The following is a 23,292-nucleotide window of genomic DNA, read 5'->3' as shown; positions in this document are numbered from 1 at the left end:
TTTAAGTATGGAAACTGCAACACAAATGTAAATGTTTAATAATATTTCGGGGTCAGTATGTAGGAGGAAAAGCACAGTGAAGACCATTAGAGGGACGCAGACCTAGGTAGGTTAACATGCATATTAGAAGACAGACAGATTTTTTATATGAGCACTGGGCCTATCCCAACTGAGCAAGGCTAAATTACTCCAACTCAAAGCCGTTCTGTAAGAATTCCAGGTCAGGTATCCCAGGCCTGTCTGTGGTCGTAGTGTTTCCACACACACCAATACTACCGCACGGTGGTGTCCACTCTCTTGAAGTCCTTAGACAGCTGCACCAAGAGTTACGCCAGGCCCCTGGAGTCAGTCGAGGGAAAAAGAGTGGAGCTGGTGCACCCCTACCCTTCCACTCAGCCCCATGTCATGTCCCAGACTCAACAGCTCCAGATAACAGTAGTGGATCTGAAATGTAGTGGTGGGGGTGCCAGCTTTGATGCCAGTCAGGATGATGGAAAAACGCTGAAGGCAACCTGCGATTGCATGGTGACACCCCGGGCCACATAGATGGAGAGAAAGGAGTGGTCAGCTTGGTCTGCATGCAGGTCAGTTGGAGATCCCAGAAAAGGAAGCGCGTTTTGTTTCTCCATAAGGCCACAGTGTAGTACAGACTGGAGAGGCCAGGGCAGATGAGCATGCCTTCACACGACTCCTGAGAGCCCGGTTCTGCACCTTCTCCCTGTCAGTCACCCAGGTCAGCGACAGGACTCAACCCCCACCCCGTCTGGTTCCTTGACTGTGGCGAGCACCAACAAAGCTGAGATCTACGGTTTTTTTTGGTCTCCACGGACAGTCTCAGTAACAACCGTGAATTCAGACACCATTCTTACCCCCAGGCCTCTATGTCCACAGCTGTCATGATTGGACCGAACGACAAGACACAGCCACCCAGCACATGAAATGGAGACCGTGGCTACTGCACTACATACAATAATCTAGAAACCTCACATTTAGCCCAATCTTCACAGCCCAATTCCTTCGATGTCACAATATAATTGTAAATATGTAGTTACAGCTGACTGAGGTTAGTTCTCCATTGACAGTGTTTTCTATTGAGTTTTTACATCCACAGCATGAGAATCCACAGGCAAAGTTGGAGTGAAAAGTCAGATAGGAACAAAAAAAATCAGATCGACCTTTATTTAGTTACAATATAGATTTCTTTTAAAAATGTACAAGTACTTTACTTTCCTTCAAGTTCTTTTGGTGTATGGGGGAGTAGAGGAGTTGGCTTATTCTAACGAAATACTTCGTTGTCTTTTCAGCATTCAACCATTTTGAATTTATTTTTGAAATGTGGTGTAAAAACCCAACAATCAAAAACAAAACAAACAAAAAGTATTCCCAAATCCAGTGGTTGTGTTCCTCCATCGAAGTGTTATGGGGTGTATCTGGAGGGCTGGTAGGGCCAGACTCCAGAGATTAGGTGAGAAGAAGGGGTCTAGGAGGGGTGTGGTGGAGCTGAGAAGGAGCTGATAAGGGGTTGAGGGGTGGTGGGCGGGGGGGGGTCAGGCAGCAAGGTTCAAAAGCTGTCAACCCAGGTACCCAATGCTCGCTCTGCCAGTGTGCGGTTCACTGATAGCAGCTGGAGGGAAGCGGAGAGCAAGATGGAGAAAGATAGATTCATCAGATTAGTGTCAAATATCATCATTGATACCGACAGTGTCGTTAGCCAGCCATTGGAATGTTTCTCTGAAATGTCTAGGTTTGTTAAATACAGAAGTATATGAACCATTACACCAAAGACTACTCACGTCACTAAATTTACACAATTCTATTGTAGTATCTCAAACATGTTCATGACAAATCCCATTATCAATGTGAACATACCTCTTCTCCAACCATATTCCACATCTGGACCAATGGGAGACCAGTGTTGTTGTCGTAGTTTGTGACCTGGAAGACAGGAAACAGCCGGATTAGCAACAAATGACCTTCTGTGGAGCGTGCAGTGCCTTCATTAGCCTCACAGTGATGGAGGCTGTATTTTTGGTACCTGTGCAAGCAGTGCTACCCCTCTCGTCATCTCCTCCAGTGCAGAGGTGGCCTCTGTTGAAAAGCTCTTCTCTCCTGTGGATGGATGCATATATAGATGTGTTAACGCAATTGACAACAGTAGATTTGACGACTTCCCACAGACAGGATGACTTTGGAACAGTTTGACATTCAATTGGATTTGTTACTTGATTTTGGAAATCGTCCTTGAGAATAAGACATCGAAATTGTAAAGTGATACCATGTCAAATAGCTAAATAAAATGACATTACCTGGAAGGGGGGCAATGTTGTCCAGTAATACTTCTGCACCTTGGAACGGTAATGTTACGAAGTCCGACCTGAACATAAGGATTTCACATTAGAGCAGTCAGTGTGCAGAATGGCCCCCCATCTCTGCTTACATAACATTCTGTTCCCTATATGATACACAACTCTTTTTGACCAGAGGGGGGCACACAAATACCTAGCAGGACTGTAGTCTATTTTATGTATATTTTTATGTCTATTTAGGAAAGAAATGAAGGAAAATGTAATGAAAACAGCTTTGAAAGTATGGAAAGATGCTATTTCTTCTGAATTTCAGTTCTGAAAACTTTCTCTGAATAGACTTGAAATAAAATTGTGTCTGAGGGGGGCCCACCTTATTTGTCGCAGTGTGTCAATCTTCACTCTGTCATAGCCGCCATAGTCCACATATCGGATCTCAACCTCGTTGGTGTCTTTGTAGAAGGAGATGACCTGGGCTCTCCACCAGGCTCCCTCTACCGCCGGCGCCGCACAGATCACCCCCACTGAGACAGAGAGAGCATTGAGTCTGGATCACACATCCCGTTCAAAAAACATAAGAGTCACACATGTCCCTCCTTGGGGGTCTCTTACCCTCAGCAGGCGAGGGCAGGGTGGGTGTCTCTGGCTGGGAGTAACACAGGAACATCTGCTGGTCCAGGCTGCGCAGGGCGTGGTACGTAGGGTGTGTGTGCTGCTGGACGAAGAGGTGACCCGCCGACACAATGTTCACTACGATCACCTCTACGGTCACACCGCTGGGGAGAAGAAGCTGGGACAGGAAACAGAGAATTTAACAACTTTCAAAGGGGAAGCCATTAGGTTAGACATCTCATTATTTTAGTTAAACCACTTTCTTTGACAAGTCGATATCAATTTGGGGGACCTTAACTGTCGTGCAAATAGAGCATGTTTGAACAGATTTGAGAGACAGGAAGAGAGACCATCCAGGCTCTCTAGGTACCATCCTTACCCAGGTGGTCATGGGCAGCGAGGGCAGCGTGAGCGGCAGAGGTGGGGGGGCATAGAGGTTGGTCAGGTCCAAATCCTTAAACTTCTTCCCGATCAGGGACAAGGCTTGGTCCACCTGCTGCTGGGAGCCTAGAAGGGACACACATTAAACAAACAGAATTCTACCACCAGTTCACTAGCCGAGTCACTCCTGCTCCTTCTGACAGTACAGCATTATACTAAACCTCACCCTCTATGTGGCAGATCTGGAACTCTTGAGTGTAAGGGAGGGTGGAGATATAGATCTTTGCACCAGAGCTTTGCTTCAGGAAGCTCACGTATCGCCCCTGTTTCCCAATTAACCGACCCACCAGATGCTGAGAGAGAGAGAGAACAGAGACAGTAGTATACATTTCAAGGAGATATTGGGTTAGAATTTATGTGAATTCCTATGAAAATTAGTCAATAAATCAAGTCTCGGGTGTGTGGGATGGGATGGAGCAGGCTCACCTTTGGCACCTCAATCTCCCAAACGATGAGTTCAGAGCCCAGAGCCATGGCAGGGCTGCCACTGTCCCTAGCTCCCATGGTGCAGCCGCTGTCGATCGAGTCCATGCTGTTCACATCCGAGCCTGGACACACACAGTTCTGAGTCAGACAGGTATTTTATTCGCCTCACAATTGCCCACCCAGACAAGACAGGCGTCTCTCACATAAACATGTACCATACAAACACACATGACTCGCCTGGATAACCTGAAGGTCCAGAGGATCCTCAGAAAATACCGAAAACACCAAATAAAATAAACTGAGTGTGTATATGTTTAAGACATTCACCAGAAAACCCATACGCCATTGAACTGCTACTCAAACTAATCACACAGTGCATAAGACCACTAACATTCATCTAAGGTCCACCCATACGTGCACACACCACCATGGCATGTCTGATCACTGCTGCTCTGACAAACCAAAAACACAATGACACGAGAGTTCACCTTCTGTGTGACTGTGACCTCTAATCTTTTCAAGAACACCCAGCTTTAGGTGTGACTCACGTTTGTGACACAGCCACAGTCCCTATAGGCCCAGGGCGGCATCTAGTAGAAACACAGCCACAGTCCCTATAGGCCCAGGGCGGCATCTAGTAGAAACACAGCCCCAGGGCGGTATCTAGTAGAAACACAGCCCCAGGGCGGTATCTAGTAGAAACACAGCCCCAGGGCGGTATCTAGTAGAAACACAGCCCCAGGGCGGTATCTAGTAGAAACACAGCCCCAGGGCGGTATCTAGTAGAAACACAGCCCCAGGGCGGTATCTAGTAGAAACACAGCCCCAGGGCGGTATCTAGTAGAAACACAGCCCCAGGGCGGTATCTAGTAGAAACACAGCCCCAGGGCGGTATCTAGTAGAAACACAGCCCCAGGGCGGTATCTAGTAGAAACACAGCCCCAGGGTGGTATCTAGTAGAAACACAGCCCCAGGGTGGTATCTAGTAGAAACACAGCCCCAGGGTGGTATCTAGTAGAAACACAGCCCCAGGGTGGTATCTAGTAGAAACACAGCCCCAGGGTGGTATCTAGTAGAAACACAGCCCCAGGGTGGTATCTAGTAGAACAGTATCCAAGGACAAACTTCATCCAAAACTATAAATGGTAACTAGCCAGCATACTGTTCTGTATTATCTACCATCACCAGCAAAGAAGATTAAGTTGAGAATATTATCCCTGCAATTATAATTATTATTTAAAGCATTTCATAGATTTTCAAAATAGGAGATATGCTGAACTGTGTGCTTTTCTTTGCTGGTGGCAGACTAGCTTGTTTGGCCCACTCCGGTCATGTACTCCTCCAGCTACTTTTTGGAGATCACATTAGTTGGAATTGGAAAGCTGCATCACAGAAGAGAGTTAACCCTCCCCTTCACACACTCTTGCCAACTTCTGAATAGAATAATTTTACCAGATCTAAGACCAAAGCCGGTGACATTCCAAATGATTAACACTTAGTTTGTGCTACATTTCTCTCAGCTTTTTAATGTTGGTAGATGTAATCTAATGTTGAACAAAGGACTCTGTGCTGACACAGAAGGCTTCCTTCTTCTTCCCTCAGCTTGCCCCTCTGTCTGGAGAAACTGTAAATAATGATGGAAATCAAAAGGCCTCATTACCACGTAGGGGAGACTACGACAGACAAGTGTCCATGAGCCTCAATCATGCTCTGTCTGGGTATTTGAGCAGCTAAGGGGAGCCATGTGCACATCAGTGCTGGGCTGTGACATGAGCTTGACCCCACTACAGGGTGTGGTGTGTGCTCCTACCTCCAGACTGATCGGTCTCAGTCTCACTCATCCCATGAGAACCGTTCCTCAGGCCCATGCCGTTGAGCCTCTTCACTTGGCCAACAGCACCCAGCACATGGCCTGGTAGGGCTGCCATGACCTCTGCCTCGGTCACTACCTCTTCTGGGGCTTGGGGCAGACCACCCTCCCCCTCAGACATCCCTGACACCTGGATCAGATCCTCCTGGTTCTCCCTGCTCTGCTGGTCCTCACTGCTGACCCCATCCTCAGAGTGGCATGTACTACAGGCTGAGTCCTCTGCCACCATCGCCCCCCCATCTCCCTTCAGTTTGTCCAGGTTGCTAGGCACGCCCCTCACTTCTTGCCTCCCCTCCTGAGAGGATGCTGTTGCCCAGGGGTTACTCAGTGCGTTCGCTGTCCCCATGTGCTCCCATGCTGGGGTAGGCGGGCAACCATTGGGGATCCCTTCTTTCTGCTGCTCTCTCCACTCTGTCTCAGAGTGGCTTATTGGGGAGGGCCCTTCCTCCATGTTCCTTGTGAGTGGCTCTTGCTCAGAGCATGGCCTCCCATTGGCCAGTGGGGTGCTTCTGAAGCTGTGCTCGGTGGCGGATTGGCCGAGCCAGGTCTCTGGACAGGAGGTAACACTGAGGACCTCCTGGGTGGCTGCAGAGATGACCTCAGTGATCAGACCTGCTGCCAGGTACTCCAGCTCCTCAGTGCAGCCAGGTTCCCCGTTCTCTTGCTGGGGGCCTTGGGCTGGGGAGGCCGAAGTACTGGTGATGACAGCATGGTAGGAGCCCTGTGATGATATGGGGGTCTCTGGGAAGAGGGGTTCATGTATGACTACTTTCAGGGCCCGGGCCGGCATCTCAGCTGAGATGACAGACGAGGAGGGCAGCTCCTCTTTGGTACTGCTGGAGGGGACCGGAAGCAAATTTTTAGCCACTCGCTCCACCAGCAGGTTCTGTGTGAAGGCCACTGCTGCCTCATGGGCTGCTGCCACCTCTCCCTCTGGATCGGGCCTCTCTGCATTCGTCAGGTCTGCTGCTGTGGAGGAACTAGTCGTCTGGGAGAGTACAAGTGCTTCTGATGCTGTGGAGATGGCCTCCTTCACTGGAGCAGGGACCTGCTCGGTAACCGTTGACTTCACCGGCACTGTAACCAAGGCAATGGTGGCTGGCGGGCTCTGCACAGCGGCCCAGTGTTCTCCCGGGGGGCCCGAGCACCCCTCCCTAGTCTGTGTTGGTAAAGGCGAGGCTGCGGGAGAACTGCTCCTGGGTGTCTGTCGGCAGCTATCTACACCAGGGTCTGTGACTGCGCTGGCTCTGTCTGGATGGTGGGAGGCCTTCTCTGTAGGTGAACAGGATGTACTCTGTACCTCTACTGCCTCGGCCTTAATGGCTGGGATGTGAATCTGTGCTACGACATCCTGTTCTGTTGACTGTTGCTCGTTGGCCTTGGATGGTCTTACTCTGCTGCTGGTTGTTGGGGTAATGGCCTTCCTGCAGGGGGACACTGTCCCTTTCTCAACAAGGCCGTTGCTGCCCTCACTGAGAGCCGGGGACATCAGCAGGCCCATGGCCACTGCCCCCTCTTCGCTGTCGTGGTTGGTGATTCGTTCTTTCTTGCGTGAGATGTACCACCACCAGCCTATAAGCGCCAGCACTCCAGGCAGTGTGTACGGGACAATAGACCGGAACCTCAGTGGCATCTCCTCAGGACCCTAGCAGCTACACCTGTATGGGGAGAGAGGGAGAGAGGGGAGAGAGAGGGAGAGAGAGGGAGAGAGGGGGAGAGAGAGGGAGAGAGGGGAAGAGGGGAGAGAGGGGGAGAGAGGGGGAGAGAGGGAGAGAGGGAGGAGAGAGGGAGAGAGGGGGAGGGAGGGAGGGAGGGAGAGAGGAGGGAGAGAGGGAGGAGAGGGAGAGAGAGAGGGAGGAGGGAGAGAGGGAGGAGGGAGAGGGAGGGAGGGAGAGAGGGAGGGAGAGAGGGAGGGAGAGAGGGAGGGAGAGAGGGAAGGGAGGGAGAGAGGGAGGGAGAGAGGGAGAGAGGGAGGGAGAGAGGGAGAGGGAGAGAGGGAGAGAGGGGAGGGAGAGGGGAGAGAGGGAGAGAGAGAGGGAGAGAGGGAGAGAGGGAGAGAGAGAGGGAGGGAGAGAGGGAGAGAGGGAGAGAGGGAGGGAGGGAGAGAGGGAGAGAGGGAGGGAGGGAGAGGGGAGGGAGAGAGGGAGGGAGAGGGGAGAGAGAGGGAGGGAGGGAGGGAGGGAGGGAGGGAGGGAGGGAGGGGGAGGGAGGGGAGGGAGAGAGGGAGGGAGAGAGAGAGGGAGGGAGAGAGGGAGGGAGAGAGAAAGGCAGAGGAGAAAGGCAGAGGTTAGCTTATTGTCTTAACTTAATATCCTATTTGACATTATAGTCCCAAACTGGCTAACATTTTGAATAGCCTAAGGATCTTGTTTGACACTTAGCCCCCAAAATATAGGCCCTGCGAGTTGCATATCTCAGGGTATTATGATAAAGACTATAGCAGGTACACTATAGCACTGTAGTGTGTACATGTGTAATCACCCCTACAGCAACTAGAAGGGTGTGCGAATGGCAAATCGATTCAAAATGGATCAGCCCTGTTCACACAGCTCTGACAATAAGTACGGCACTGGGAGAACAACATGTGATGATCATAAGGAAACTGTCCTATGGCTAAGGAAATAAATACTTTAGAAACTATCATGGTTGTTAACAGGTGCGAGCAGAGCTTCAAAGAAACGACAGTAATGAAACCTGATGAGGCGTTACTCCTGAGAATAGGCCGAGACTAACAAATGACACAGTGAAGTAGTGAAGTCATTCATGCAAATATCTTACACACCACACCCACTTGATGAGCTACACAATGCTTTTGGATACATACAACACTGACACAGAACTATTGTCAACAGCTCCTGGTGAACAAAGTCACAGCGGCCTGAACATAATATACTCCTTTTGACTGTTGACATGAATGAACATACACATGCCTGTAACAGCCCGATACCGGACATTGGTCACAGTTTTCTATTGCCTCATTGAGAAACGTTCAAAACAGAGACATTCCCATTCCTGTGGCTTGAAGTAATATTTGTTTCTACTTCTGAACTAAACCAAGCTGCAACAAAAATACCTAGTTCCATAGCAGGAGAAGCAGCTGTGCCACCATCAGGGCTAATGTTTAACCTCCCTGCACCTACTGGGCATGCCCAGATGCTCCACTGCTGATTGGTCGAAACACTCAATGTTAAAAAAGGACGTCCCTGCATGCCTTTCCTTAACAGACCCAGACTGGAGAAGGAATGCATCACAGGGGTGACTCCCTCGGCTGCCCCCCTCCCTTCTTCCTTCTCCCAGCCTACTAGGGTGTGTGACGGCTGGGCTTCCACTGCCCCTTAGCAAGCACCAACACACACAGCAGGCACACACACAGGAGCCAGGTCAACATGAACCTGGACTTTAAACTCTATGGCCCGGAAGGTGCAGAACACACTGTGAACCTGGAACTGACAGAGCCAGTGTCAGTCTGACCTTTCATGTACCCTGTTCAGGTAGGGTACATGAAAGGTCACATTCACAGAGCGGCTGTATGCGAGCAGAAGCTAATCACTGCAGTTTTAACCATAGTTCAGTTCCTTCATACCGCACAACTGGGGAGGACTTTACTTTCCAATGAGCAGAAACGTGTCCCATTGATATTAGCCATTTGCTTAGATATTGGTTTGAAAATGAGGACCTTCCAGGCCCATTTGTATGAGTCCATTACATATTTAACCTGTTCAAGGGACAACAGCACACAGCAGAGGGCAGCAGAAGCAACACACTTCCTAGAAACTTCCACACCTGACAATACGGAAGGCGTGAGAACCTTAACAAGCCTCTTGTTCTACAGAGCTTATGCACCTATAAGAGGCTCTGAGATGAATGACATGGGATTAGGAGAGGTGAATTGTGGGCTGCCCTAACACTGACCCAAGTAAAGGTATTGATGTGCAGGGGAAAAACAGGTAGGCTTCAAATGCCAAGATTGGGTCATTTTCAGTAGGGTAGAGTTCAAAATCAAGGGTTTCTTATTTGACAAGTTCACCAATGAAGCGTTTACACAGGCAGTCCATTTCTGATCATTTTCAACTAATAGGTCTTTTGACCAATCTCACAGGATATTTTTCAGATCTGATCAGTCAAAAGACCAATTAGTGGGACAAATATTTTGGGCTGCCTGTGTCAATGCAGCCTTAGCACCTCCACATTTCAAAACATGTTCTCCCTCTTCGCCATGAGCCAGTAGTTTATCAAAACAGAGCATCAGTGGCATGTTACGCAGTGAATGGCAAGGTGCATGGACCTGGTTAGTAAATTATACATCACTTGCTGTCCATTTCAAGTGTCCATAAGCAAATGAAATTATGTAGCCTTATCTTATATGATTACCATATATCCAAACTATTGTAGTATGCTCCTTTGGCTAACTAAAAACCTTGTGTAGGCTGAAAAACACAGTGCCATCATCAGTCCTCTTTCACATTTGTAACAAATGTACGCATTCTAAAAACCTTATACAACATCTAAACCAGCAGACTGGAGACGGGATATAGTAGGGCAGTGATGTGCAGTAGCAGACTGGATATAATAGGGCAGTGATAGGCAGTAGCAGACTGGATATAGTAGGGCAGTGATGTGAAGTAGCAGACTGGAGACGGGATATAGTAGGGCAGTGATGTGCAGTAGCAGACTGGATATAGAAGGGCAGTGATAGGCAGTAGCAGACTGGATATAGTAGGGCAGTGATGTGAAGTAGCAGACTGGAGACGGGATATAGTAGGGCAGTGATGTGCAGTAGCAGACTGGAGACGGGATATAGTAGGGCAGTGATGTGCAGTAGCAGACTGGATATAGAAGGGCAGTGATGTGCAGTAGCAGACTGGATATAGTAGGGCAGTGATATGCAGTAGCAGACTGGATATAGTAGGGCAGTGATGTGCAGTAGCAGACTGGAGACAGTATATAGTAGGGATATGTGCAGTGATGTGCAGTAGCAGACTGGAGACGGGGTATAGTAGGGCAGTGATGTGCAGTAGCAGACTGGAGACGGGATATAGTAGGGATGATGTGCAGTAGCAGACTGGAGACGGGATATAGTAGGGATGATGTGCAGTAGCAGACTGGAGACGGGATATAGTAGGGATATGTGCAGTAGCAGACTGGAGACGGGATATGGTAGGGCAGTGATGTGAAGTGCAGTGGCAGACTGGAGATGGGATATAGTAGGGCAGTGATGTGAAGTAGCAGAATGGAGACAGTATATAGTAGGGATATGTGCAGTGATGTGCAGTAGCAGCCTGGAGACGGGATATAGTAGGGCAGTGATGTGCAGTAGCAGACTGGAGACGGGATATAGTAGGGCAGTGATGTGCAGTAGCAGACTGCAGACGGGATATAGTAGGGCAGTGATGTGCAGTAGCAGACTGGATATAATAGGGCAGTGATAGGCAGTAGCAGACGGGATATAGTAGGGCAGTGATGTGAAGTAGCAGACTGGAGACGGGATATAGTAGGGCAGTGATGTGCAGTAGCGGACGGGATATAGAAGGGCAGTGATGTGCAGTAGCGGACGGGATATAGTAGGGCAGTGATGTGAAGTAGCAGACTGGAGACGGGATATAGTAGGGCAGTGATGTGCAGACTGCAGACGGGATATAGTAGGGCAGTGATGTGCAGTAGCAGACTGGATATAGAAGGGCAGTGATGTGCAGTAGCAGACTGGATATAGTAGGGCAGTGATGTGCAGTAGCAGACTGGAGACAGTATATAGTAGGGCAGTGATGTGCAGTAGCAGACTGGAGACGGGATATAGTAGGGCAGTGATGTGAAGTAGCAGACTGGAGACAGTATATAGTAGGGATATGTGCAGTAGCAGCCTGGAGACGGGATATAGTAGGGCAGTGATGTGCAGTAGCAGACTGGAGACAGGATATAGTAGGGATATGTGCAGTAGCAGACTGGAGACGGGATATAGTAGGGCAGTGATGTGAAGTAGCAGACTGGAGACGGGATATAGTAGGGCAGTGATGTGAAGTAGCAGAATGGAGACAGTATATAGTAGGATATGTGCAGTGATGTGCAGTAGCAGCCTGGAGACGGGATATAGTAGGGCAGTGATGTGCAGTAGCAGACTGGAGACAGGATATAGTAGGGCAGTGATGTGAAGTAGCAGAATGGAGACAGTATATAGTAGGGCAGTGATGTGCAGTAGCAGCCTGGAGAAGGGATATAGTAGGGCAGTGATGTGCAGTCGCAGACTGGAGATGGGATATAGTAGGGCAGTGATGTGAAGTAGCAGAATGGAGACAGTATATAGTAGGGATATGTGCAGTGATGTGCAGTAGCAGCCTGGAGACGGGATATAGTAGGGCAGTGATGTGCAGTAGCAGACTGGAGACGGGATATAGTAGGGCAGTGATGTGCAGTAGCAGACTGCAGACGGGATATAGTAGGGCAGTGATGTGCAGTAGCAGACTGCAGACGGGATATAGTAGGGCAGTGATGTGCAGTAGCAGACTGCAGACGGGATATAGTAGGGCAGTGATGTGCAGTAGCAGACTGCAGACGGGATATAGTAGGGCAGTGATGTGCAGTAGCAGACTGGAGACGGGATATAGTAGGGCAGTGATGTGCAGTAGCAGACTGCAGACGGGATACAGTAGGGCAGTGATGTGCAGTAGCAGAATGGAGACGGGATATAGTAGGGCAGTGATGTGCAGTAGCAGTACAGACTGGAGACGGGATATAGTAGGGCAGTGATGTGCAGTAGCAGACTGCAGACGGGATATAGTAGGGATGATGTGCAGTAGCAGACTGCAGACGGGATATAGTAGGGCAGTGATGTGCAGTAGCAGACTGCAGAGGGGATATAGTAGGGCAGTGATGTGCAGTAGCAGACTGGAGAAGGGATATAGTAGGGATGATGTGCAGTCGCAGACTGGAGATGGGATATAGTAGGGCAGTGATGTGAAGTAGCAGAATGGAGACAGGATATAGTAGGGATATGTGCAGTGAGACTGCAGCAGTAGCAGCCTGGAGACGGGATATAGTAGGGCAGTGATGTGCAGTAGCAGACTGCAGACGGGATATAGTAGGGCAGTGATGTGCAGTAGCAGACTGGAGAAGGGATATAGTAGGGATGATGTGCAGTAGCAGACTGGAGATGGGATATAGTAGGGCAGTGATGTGAAGTAGCAGAATGGAGACAGTATATAGTAGGGATATGTGCAGTGATGTGCAGTAGCGGCCTGGAGACGGGATATAGTAGGGCAGTGATGTGCAGACTGCAGACGGGATATAGTAGGGCAGTGATGTGCAGACTGCAGACGGGATATAGTAGGGCAGTGATGTGCAGTAGCAGACTGCAGACGGGATATAGTAGGGCAGTGATGTGCAGTAGCAGACTGCAGACGGGATATAGTAGGGCAGTGATGTGCAGTAGCAGACTGCAGACGGGATATAGTAGGGCAGTGATGTGCAGTAGCAGACTGCAGACGGGATATAGTAGGGCAGTGATGTGCAGTAGCAGACTGCAGACGGGATATAGTAGGGCAGTGATGTGCAGTAGCAGACTGCAGACGGGATATAGTAGGGCAGTGATGTGCAGTAGCAGACTGCAGACGGGATATAGTAGGGCAGTGATGTGCAGTAGCAGACTGCAGACGGGATATAGTAGGGCAGTGATGTGCAGTAGCAGACTGCAGACGGGATATAGTAGGGCAGTGATGTGCAGTAGCAGACTGCAGACGGGATATAGTAGGGCAGTGATGTGCAGTAGCAGACTGCAGACGGGATATAGTAGGGCAGTGATGTGCAGTAGCAGACTGCAGACGGGATATAGTAGGGCAGTGATGTGCAGTAGCAGACTGCAGACGGGATATAGTAGGGCAGTGATGTGCAGTAGCAGACTGCAGACGGGATATAGTAGGGCAGTGATGTGCAGTAGCAGACTGCAGACGGGATATAGTAGGGCAGTGATGTGCAGTAGCAGACTGCAGACGGGATATAGTAGGGCAGTGATGTGCAGTAGCAGACTGCAGACGGGATATAGTAGGGCAGTGATGTGCAGTAGCAGACTGCAGACGGGATATAGTAGGGCAGTGATGTGCAGTAGCAGACTGCAGACGGGATATAGTAGGGCAGTGATGTGCAGTAGCAGACTGCAGACGGGATATAGTAGGGCAGTGATGTGCAGTAGCAGACTGGAGACGGGATATAGTAGGGCAGTGATGTGCAGTAGCAGGACTGGAGACGGGATATAGTAGGGCAGTGATGTGTAGTAGCAGACTGGAGACGGGATATAGTAGGGCAGTGATGTGCAGTAGCAGAATGGAGAAGGGATATAGTAGGGCATATGTGCAGTAGCAGACTGGATATAGTAGGGATATGTGCAGTAGCAGACTGCAGACGGGATATAGTAGGGCAGTGATGTGCAGTAGCAGACTGGAGACGGGATATAGTAGGGCAGTGATGTGCAGTAGCAGACTGCAGACGGGATATAGTAGGGATATTTACATTTAAGTCAATTAGCAGACGCTCTTATCCAGAGCGACTGCACAAATTGGTGCATTCACCTTATGACATCCAGTGGAACAGTCACTTTACAATAGTGCATCTAAATCTTAAAGGGGATATGAGAAGGATTACTTATCCTATCCTAGGTATTCCTTAAAGAGGTGGGGTTTCAGGTGTCTCCAGAAGGTGGTGATTGACTCCGCTGTCCTGGCGTCGTGAGGGAGTTTGTTCCACCATTGGGGGCCAGAGGGAGCGAACAGTTTTGACTGGGCTGAGAGGGAACTGTACTTCCTCAGTGGTAGTACAGTTGGTAGGATATGTGCAGTGATGTGCAGTAGCAGACTGGAGACAATATATAGTAGGGATATGTGCAGTGATGTGCAGTAGCAGACTGGAGAAGGGATATCGTAGGGCAGTGATGTGCAGTAGCAGACTGGAGACGGGATATAGTAGGGCAGTGATGTGCAGTAGCAGACTGGAGACGGGATATAGTACGGCAGTGATGTGCAGTAGCAGACTGGAGACGGGATATAGTACGGCAGTGATGTGCAGTAGCAGACTGCAGACGGGATATAGTAGGGCAGTGATGTGCAGTAGCAGACTGGAGAGGGGATATAGTAGGGCAGTGATGTGCAGTAGCAGACTGGAGAAGGGATATAGTAGGGATATGTGCAGTAGCAGACTGGAGACGGGATATAGTAGGGCAGTGATGTGCAGTCGCAGACTGGAGACGGGATATAGTACGGCAGTGATGTGAAGTCGCAGAATGGAGACAGTATATAGTAGGGATATGTGCAGTGATGTGCAGTAGCAGCCTGGAGACGGGATATAGTAGGGCAGTGATGTGCAGTAGCAGACTGGAGACGGGATATAGTAGGGCAGTGATGTGCAGTAGCAGACTGCAGACGGGATATAGTAGGGCAGTGATGTGCAGTAGCAGACTGCAGACGGGATATAGTAGGGCAGTGATGTGCAGTAGCAGACTGCAGACGGGATATAGTAGGGCAGTGATGTGCAGTAGCAGACTGCAGACGGGATATAGTAGGGCAGTGATGTGCAGTAGCAGACTGCAGACGGGTGCTTTTACACCTGCATTGTTTGCTGTTTGGGGTTTTAGGCTGGGTTTCTGTACAGCACTTTGAGAGATATCAGCTGATGCAGAAGGGCTATATAAATAAACTGATTTGATTTATAGTAGGGCAGTGATGTGCAGTAGCAGACTGCAGACGGGATATAGTAGGGCAGTGATGTGCAGTAGCAGACTGCAGACGGGATATAGTAGGGCAGTGATGTGCAGTAGCAGACTGCAGACGGGATATAGTAGGGCAGTGATGTGCAGTAGCAGACTGCAGACGGGATATAGTAGGGCAGTGATGTGCAGTAGCAGACTGGAGACGGGATATAGTAGGGCAGTGATGTGCAGTAGCAGACTGCAGACGGGATATAGTAGGGCAGTGATGTGCAGTAGCAGACTGGAGACGGGATATAGTAGGGCAGTGATGTGCAGTAGCAGACTGCAGACGGGATATAGTAGGGCAGTGATGTGCAGTAGCAGAATGGAGAAGGGATATAGTAGGGATATGTGCAGTAGCAGACGGGATATAGTAGGGATGATGTGCAGTAGCAGACTGGAGACGGGATATAGTAGGGCAGTGATGTGCAGTAGCAGACTGGAGACGGGATATAGTAGGGCAGTGATGTGCAGTAGCAGACTGGAGACGGGATATAGTAGGGCAGTGATGTGCAGTAGCAGACTGGAGACGGGATATAGTAGGGCAGTGATGTGCAGTAGCAGACTGGAGACGGGATATAGTAGGGCAGTGATGTGCCGTAGCAGACTGGAGACGGGATATAGTAGGGCAGTGATGTGAAGTAGCAGACTGGAGACGGGATATAGTAGGGCAGTGATGTGCAGTAGCAGACTGGAGACAGTATATAGTAGGGATATGTGCAGTGATGTGCAGTAGCAGAATGGAGTAGGGATATGTGCAGTAGCAGACTGGAGACGGGATATAGTAGGGCAGTGATGTGCAGTAGCAGACTGGAGACGGGATATAGTAGGGCAGTGATGTGCAGTAGCAGACTGGAGACGGGATATAGTAGGGCAGTGATGTGCAGTAGCAGGACTGGAGACGGGATATAGTAGGGCAGTGATGTGTAGTAGCAGACTGGAGACGGGATATAGTAGGGCAGTGATGTGCAGTAGCAGAATGGAGAAGGGATATAGTAGGGATATGTGCAGTAGCAGACGGGATATAGTAGGGATATGTGCAGTAGCAGACTGGAGACGGGATATAGTAGGGCAGTGATGTGCAGTAGCAGACTGGAGACGGGATATAGTAGGGCAGTGATGTGCAGTAGCAGACTGGAGACGGGATATAGTAGGGCAGTGATGTGCAGTAGCAGACTGGAGACGGGATATAGTAGGGCAGTGATGTGCAGTAGCAGACTGGAGACGGGATATAGTAGGGCAGTGATGTGCAGTAGCAGACTGGAGACGGGATATAGTAGGGCAGTGATGTGCAGTAGCAGACTGGAGACAGTATATAGTAGGGATATGTGCAGTGATGTGCAGTAGCAGAATGGAGTAGGGAGATGTGCAGTAGCAGAATGGAGACGGGATATAGTAGGGCAGTGATGTGCAGTAGCAGACTGGAGACGGGATATAGTAGGGCAGTGATGTGCAGTAGCAGACTGGAGACGGGATATAGTAGGGCAGTGATGTGCAGTAGCAGACTGGAGACGGGTTATAGTAGGGCAGTGATGTGAAGTAGCAGACTGGAGACAGTATATAGTAGGGATATGTGCAGTGATGTGCAGTAGCAGACTGGAGACAGTATATAGTAGGGATATGTGCAGTGATGTGCAGTAGCAGACTGGATATAGAAGGGCAGTGATATGCAGTAGCAGACTGGAGACGGGATATAGTAGGGCAGTGATGTGCAGAAGCAGACTGGAGACGGGATATAGTAGGGCAGTGATGTGCAGAAGCAGACTGGAGATGGGATATAGTAGGGCAGTGATGTGCAGAAGCAGACTGGAGATGGGATATAGTAGGGCAGTGATGTGCAGTAGCAGACTGGAGACGGGATATAGTAGGGCAGTGATGTGCAGAAGCAGACTGGAGATGGGATATATTAGGGTAGTGATGTGCAGTAGCAGACTGGAGACGGGATATATTAGGGCAGTGATGTGAAGTAGCAGACTGGAGACAGTATATAGCAGGGATATGTGCAGTGATGTGCAGTAGCAGACTGGAGATGGGATATAGTAGGGCAGTGATGTGCAGTAGCAGACTGGAGAAGGGATATAGTAGGGCAGTGATATGCAGTAGCAGACTGGAGACGGGATATAGTAGGGCAGTGATGCGAAGTAGCAGACTGGAGACAGTATATAGTAGGGATATGTGCAGTGATGTGCAGTAGCAGACTGGAGACGGGATATAGTAGGGCAGTGATGTGCAGTAGCAGACTGGAGACGGGATATAGTAGGGCAGTGATGTGCAGTAGCAGACTGGAGACGGGATATAGTAGGGCAGTGATGTGCAGTAGCAGACTGGAGACGGGATATAGTAGGGCAGTGATATGCAGTAGCAGACTGGAGACGGGATATAGTAGGGCAGTGATGTGCAGTAGCAGACTGGAGACAGGATATAGTAGGGCAGTGATGTGAAGTAGCAGACTGGAGATAGGATATAGTAGGGCAGTGATATGCAGTAGCAGACTGGAGACGGGATATAGTAGGGCAGTGATATGCAGTAGCAGACTGGAGACGGGATATAGTAGGGCAGTGATGTGCAGTAGCAGACTGGAGACGGGTTATAGTAGGGCAGTGACGTGAAGTAGCAGACTGGAGATAGGATATAGTAGGGCAGTGATATGCAGTAGCAGACTGGAGACGGGATATAGTAGGGCAGTGATATGCAGTAGCAGACTGGAGACGGGATATAGTAGGGCAGTGATGTGCAGTAGCAGACTGGAGACGGGATATAGTAGGGCAGTGATGTGCAGTAGCAGACTGGAGACGGGATATAGTAGGGCAGTGATGTGCAGTAGCAGACTGGAGAAGGGATATAGTAGGGCAGTGATATGCAGTAGCAGACTGGAGACGGGATATAGTAGGGCAGTGATGTGAAGTAGCAGACTGGAGACGGGTTATAGTAGGGCAGTGATGTGAAGTAGCAGACTGGAGACGGGTTATAGTAGGGCAGTGACGTGAAGTAGCAGACTGGAGACAGTATATAGTAGGGATATGTGCAGTAGCAGACTGGAGACGGGATATAGTAGGGCAGTGATGTGAAGTAGCAGACTGGAGACAGTATATAGTAGGGATATGTGCAGTGATGTGCAGTAGCAGACTGGAGACAGGATATAGTAGGGATATGTGCAGTGATGTGGGGGGAAGGAGTCACTGGGACTTCATGGTTGAAGGACAGGGATTAGAACGGGGTCAATCAGATCGCATTAGTCACACAGGGTAAGACTGGCAGGACCACCCCCTCCCTGTCCCAGAGCAGCCCCCACCACCACTATGACACCACCTGGTCCAGTTGTGGCTTCTTAAGCATCCCTATATAACCAGCTCACCGTAACATCTGCCCCCAGGGTAGACAAAAACAAACATTCCCCCTGTCATATATCGAGGCTGTAACACAACCGGCTGTGATTGGGAGTCCCATAGGGCCAAGCACAATTGGCCCAGCATAGTCCGGGGTTGGCCGGTGAAGGCAGTCATAGTCAATAAGAATTTGTTCTTAATTGACTTGCCTAGTTAAATAAAAGGTTACATTTAACCGCACAGCACAACAGTTCTCTCAATAAAACTGGGTAGAAAAGCAGAAGAGTAAAGCTTTAGGAGTTTCACATTGATATGTACAGGATTTTCTGATCAAATGTTGGATGGAAGATCTAATATCATAGAAATTAATGAACAGTGGTATTATATGATATTAAGATGCATTTTAAGAATATTGTGCTGGAGAATGTTATTTAACTGAATAGATTGCAAGACTCTTCATCACAACACCAACCGAGTTTATAACTTGAGCAACCATCAGATTGATAATGCAGAGCAGAGGAGCCCTATCCCTGGCAGTTGTGCATTTGAGGCTAGCCCCACACCAGGTTCCCCGTTGTCAAAACAATGTCTGGATTTACAATGACATTCAATGATTGTCCTCATCCTGAATAGACAATTTAGTCAGCACCACTTAACTTCAAATTTACTGATTAATAAACACGACAACATTCTTCGTCTAATACTAACCAGCAACATGGTGGAAGATATCCAATGTGAATGAAACAGTAAACTGATCAAGGCTATGTCAGTTTTGCACAAGGCCAAATAGGGGCATCTTGCAGAGTAAGGCTTTAGTAGAATACACACACCACACTAGAAAATCCTACAATGTTGGATGAAGCAACGTGCTGGAACTAGTATCACTTTATATGCTGGACCTCTAGGCTGGTTCATTATAGATTCCTCTTGTTCTGCAGACTAGTTTAACAAGCGAGACCCTATGTGAAGGTCCATGACACCTTGCTAGCTAAAGACGCGCCCCAGACTTTAAAAACTAATTTATGACCTGATTGACTTACACAAAAGCACATCGCCTCAGGTAGTACAGGTATCCTCATGACATGGCACTAGACATGGCCTTTCCTCTTTAGTTGTCTATTGATCCTCTATAGTTCGTACAAGCAAGCTGGATGCTGATGACAGAGTGCACCCATCAGAGCAACTCCTTCAAGTTTGCAGTGTGTCTAAAAATATATATATATACCATTTTGCTCAAAACATATTTTGGGGTACCATTATACGTGTACATTACTGTATCTATACTGGATATTTTTTTTTTCAAAGGGCAAAGTTCAAAAGTGGCTAGTGTGCGTTAAAAAAAAAATCCCGTGTGTCATGAGTTGTTCTTACATTCACCTTCGACAAGGTTAGAATAAACAACGCCCACTACACAAAGTTAGTCCAGTCTCATAATAAAAAGATGTGGTTACTATCTTTCTCTGCGCACACTCGCCATGTGTGCGTGTTTCACTCCACCGCCTGCCTAGGTATGCCTACTTACTGGAGACTCGAACAAAAATCTAGCTGCGCTGCTGTACGACCTTGGAGGTAGATAAGGGAAGGGTCACTCGGTATTTGCTTTACATGTTACAAACCATACAATGCGCTGAGCACGAGCAGTGCATTACACAGCGATGCTGCATTGGGAATACGAGGCAACCTTGTAAAAGACCTACGATTATAATGCTTCTCCCCCAGTCGGGAGCTTTCTAGTCCTCAACTGTAAGCAATCCTACGAGGAGAATTAATCCCATAGCAGTGTACACAAATGTGATGGCGAATATTTACATTAGTTTCATTGTACACTGACTGCGTCCTATATAACAGGGCCTCAATTAACGTTTCAGGGAATATTTGATGGTTGATTGAGCAGGCAATATTTGGGTCGACGTTAATGGGGCTTCAGAAATAGCCTACTACTTGACAACCTATAGCAAACACTTGTCATTCCAGAGCAGAGACTGGAAAAGTTGAGGCTCCCAGTGCTTGTGCAATAGCTGCATAAGCGCAGAGTGTTTGGGCTAGGTAATTTGCTAGCTATGACCTACACTGAGTGTAATAAAAGCATGGTAGGCCGCAACGCATGACGATTTGCAATGTATGAAGTTTACCGGGTTGCCCAACACTATTGTAATAATAAACACCAATTAAAACGAGTTAAATCACAATGACTTTAAATGATTTAACCAAACACGATATATTCAAGATCTTGGCGAAACCGTGCATTTGTGTGCCCAATTAATTGAAGCATTAGGCTACGGTTAGCCAGTTTCGTTGAGTCTGAACTCTTGACACTGCATTCATAATGTTACTGCGAGGCACGCGGCAAACTGTTCCACTACCGTAACATTTAAATTGTGTCCTGGCAGTCGAGAGAGTAGATCGTGACCAAACGTCGCATATATTGTGCATTATATTGTGGTAGTCATGAAGGCTAGCCTGGCAATGCTAGGCTAACTCTGCAGCGTGGGCCTCGAAACCTTCACGTTAGCTTGCTAGCTGGACATCGTGGATAACCACCTTGTTTGTTAGCAATTAACATGATCCGTCCAAGCAAACTCATGGACACAAAATTGTGATTTATATGTTGAGTCCATTGTCCTTTTAGGACGCCGAGTAAACTAACTACATAGTTCGATGTCTACGTGAAACATGTATTCAATGACAAGGGCTTCAGCCGCTGCACATTTCTAGAATGACGATACATTTGTAACCAATTTAGCGAAACGACGACTGTTCCATTTATTGGAATGAAACTTTGTAGTGCAAAATTGTAGCCAACTGGTGAAACAACTCGAGATTGTTACATTGATGCAACTAGCCAAGCTACACAAACTGACATCTTCTGTGGGTCTCTGGCTGTCAATTTGACATTAGCAGCCCTGGACAATACTTACAGTATACAAGCGTCCTCCGCGCCGCCACGGTGAATTAAAGTAGTGATATAAACGTACGTATTCCGGGCCCGACTAAATCCCAACGTGTGCCCCCCCTACACTGTCTCTTTCTCTATCCTCCCCACGTGTTGACCATCCAAGCACTAAACTCTAAAAACAGACCTAACAGCTGATCAAACCTCGCGATAATGATGCAAAAGGGCGATGACGGTAGTCTCGTCTCATTCATGCAGATGAAGTGAAGTTTTATTGTGACTAAGGACACAATTATCTCTGAGTAGTTCTTTAACTAAATATCCTTTCACATGAAACTGACTTCCTCGCTGTAGATGGTCTCTGTCTCATTGGACATGGAGAGAAGTCCAGAGCTGCTGAGGGGTGGACGGCTCATAAATGTCTGGAACGGAGTAAATGGAATGGAATCAAACACATGGAAACCATGTAGTCGATACCATTCCACCGGTTCTGCTACAGCCATTAGCAAGAGCCCGTCCTCCCCAATCAAGGAACCACCAACCTCTGGGAAAATCTCAGACACCCTCCTTGCGTCCTCTCCTCGCCTCCTTCTCAAAAACCATTGGATGAGAAAGACAGAAGTCCCTCCCCTCTGACCTTTTACACCAATGAGGAGGAGAGAGGGTGAGAGGAGTATGCAATTGTGATTGTCCCATAGACATAGATTGTCCTCGGCATTGTAGATTTAGTTCATGAGCACTTCTACAACCCATAACTTCAGATTGTGTAAAAAAATAAAAAAAATAAAGGCATTTAAGTAGTTCTAAACTTTAATTACTAACACTGGAATAATTAGGTGTATTTTTCACACATTATACAGCAACTTGTATCTTTTTTGTAAAGCAGTATTATACAATATCACGTATTTACAGTGCAGGAAATAAACATTCTAAAATTGTACAGAAAATATTTACATAGTTGAACATTCCGCTTAAAAAAACATCCACCAACACTTCATGTTGTACATCAATAAAACATGCCACATTTGAGGATATTCAACTCCATAAAACCCTTCACTGTGAATCAGAATAGAGCATGTCAACCACTCATTTAAGAGTCTATGGTTACTCACAATATATGTCCTTGTCATCCCGATGGACACCAAGTGGCCATCCTAGATCCTGAAGGCAGCTATTCAAAACTGACACGTTCTTATGACAGTTACTCTGTTGATGAATTCACCCAAACTATTTGTCCTGACAGTTGTCTAATCTTAGTGGTCACAGGGATTCAAAAACAATACATACATACACCTTGATATTTCATTGAGTAAATTGCATGTTGCTGAAAGGTGTATAAAATCGAGCGCATAGCCATACAATCTCCATAGACAAACACTGGCAGTAGAATGGCCTCACTGAAGAGCTCAGTAACATTCAACGTGGCACCGTCATAGGAGGCCACCTTTCCAACAAGTCAGTTCGTCAAATTGCTGTCCTGCTAGAGTTGCCCTGGTCAACTGTAAGTGCTGTTATTGTGAAGTGGAAACGTCTAGGAGCAACAACAGCTCAGCCGCAAAGTGGTAGGCCACACAAGCTCACAGAACGGGGCCACCGAGTGTTTAAGCGTGTAGCGTGGTTGCAACACTCCCTACCGAATTCCAAACTGCCCCTGGAAGCATCATCAGCACAATAACTTTTGGTTGGGAGCTTCA

At 48.2% G+C, this 23,292-nt stretch overlaps 1 protein-coding gene across 1 annotated transcript; it reads right to left on the bottom strand.

Moving 5' to 3' along the window:
- Window positions 1-1,157: 1,157 nt before the first annotated feature.
- On the bottom strand, window positions 1,158-21,958 carry LOC118375294 (A-kinase anchor protein 1, mitochondrial-like). Its single transcript, XM_035761810.2, has 11 exons — window positions 21,624-21,958; window positions 5,593-7,310; window positions 3,783-3,904; window positions 3,523-3,649; window positions 3,295-3,422; window positions 2,916-3,093; window positions 2,677-2,827; window positions 2,307-2,374; window positions 2,036-2,109; window positions 1,870-1,935; window positions 1,158-1,624 (listed from the first exon to the last, which is right to left on the bottom strand). Exons 2-11 carry the CDS (start codon window positions 7,283-7,285, stop codon window positions 1,562-1,564), a joined length of 2,670 nt encoding a protein of 889 aa, XP_035617703.1. The 5' UTR covers window positions 7,286-7,310; window positions 21,624-21,958; the 3' UTR covers window positions 1,158-1,561.
- Between the last annotated feature and the right edge of the window lie 1,334 nt (window positions 21,959-23,292).

Source organism: Oncorhynchus keta, chromosome 18, assembly GCF_023373465.1.
Source record: "Oncorhynchus keta strain PuntledgeMale-10-30-2019 chromosome 18, Oket_V2, whole genome shotgun sequence".
Lineage (NCBI taxonomy): Eukaryota > Metazoa > Chordata > Actinopteri > Salmoniformes > Salmonidae > Oncorhynchus > Oncorhynchus keta.
The sequence above is the reverse complement of the archived record's forward strand: the minus strand, read 5'-3'. Positions and strand labels throughout refer to the sequence as shown.

Coding starts and splice junctions, on each gene's coding strand:
- LOC118375294 (XM_035761810.2), bottom strand. CDS start 7,285: ATGCCACTGAGGTTCCGGTCTATTGTCCCGTACACACTGCCTGGAGTG. Junction 3,423..3,522: donor CCAGATCTGCCACATAGAGG/GTGAGGTTTAGT, acceptor TGTCCCTTCTAG/GCTCCCAGCAGCAGGTGGAC. Junction 2,828..2,915: donor CCTGCCCTCGCCTGCTGAGG/GTAAGAGACCCC, acceptor TCTCTGTCTCAG/TGGGGGTGATCTGTGCGGCG.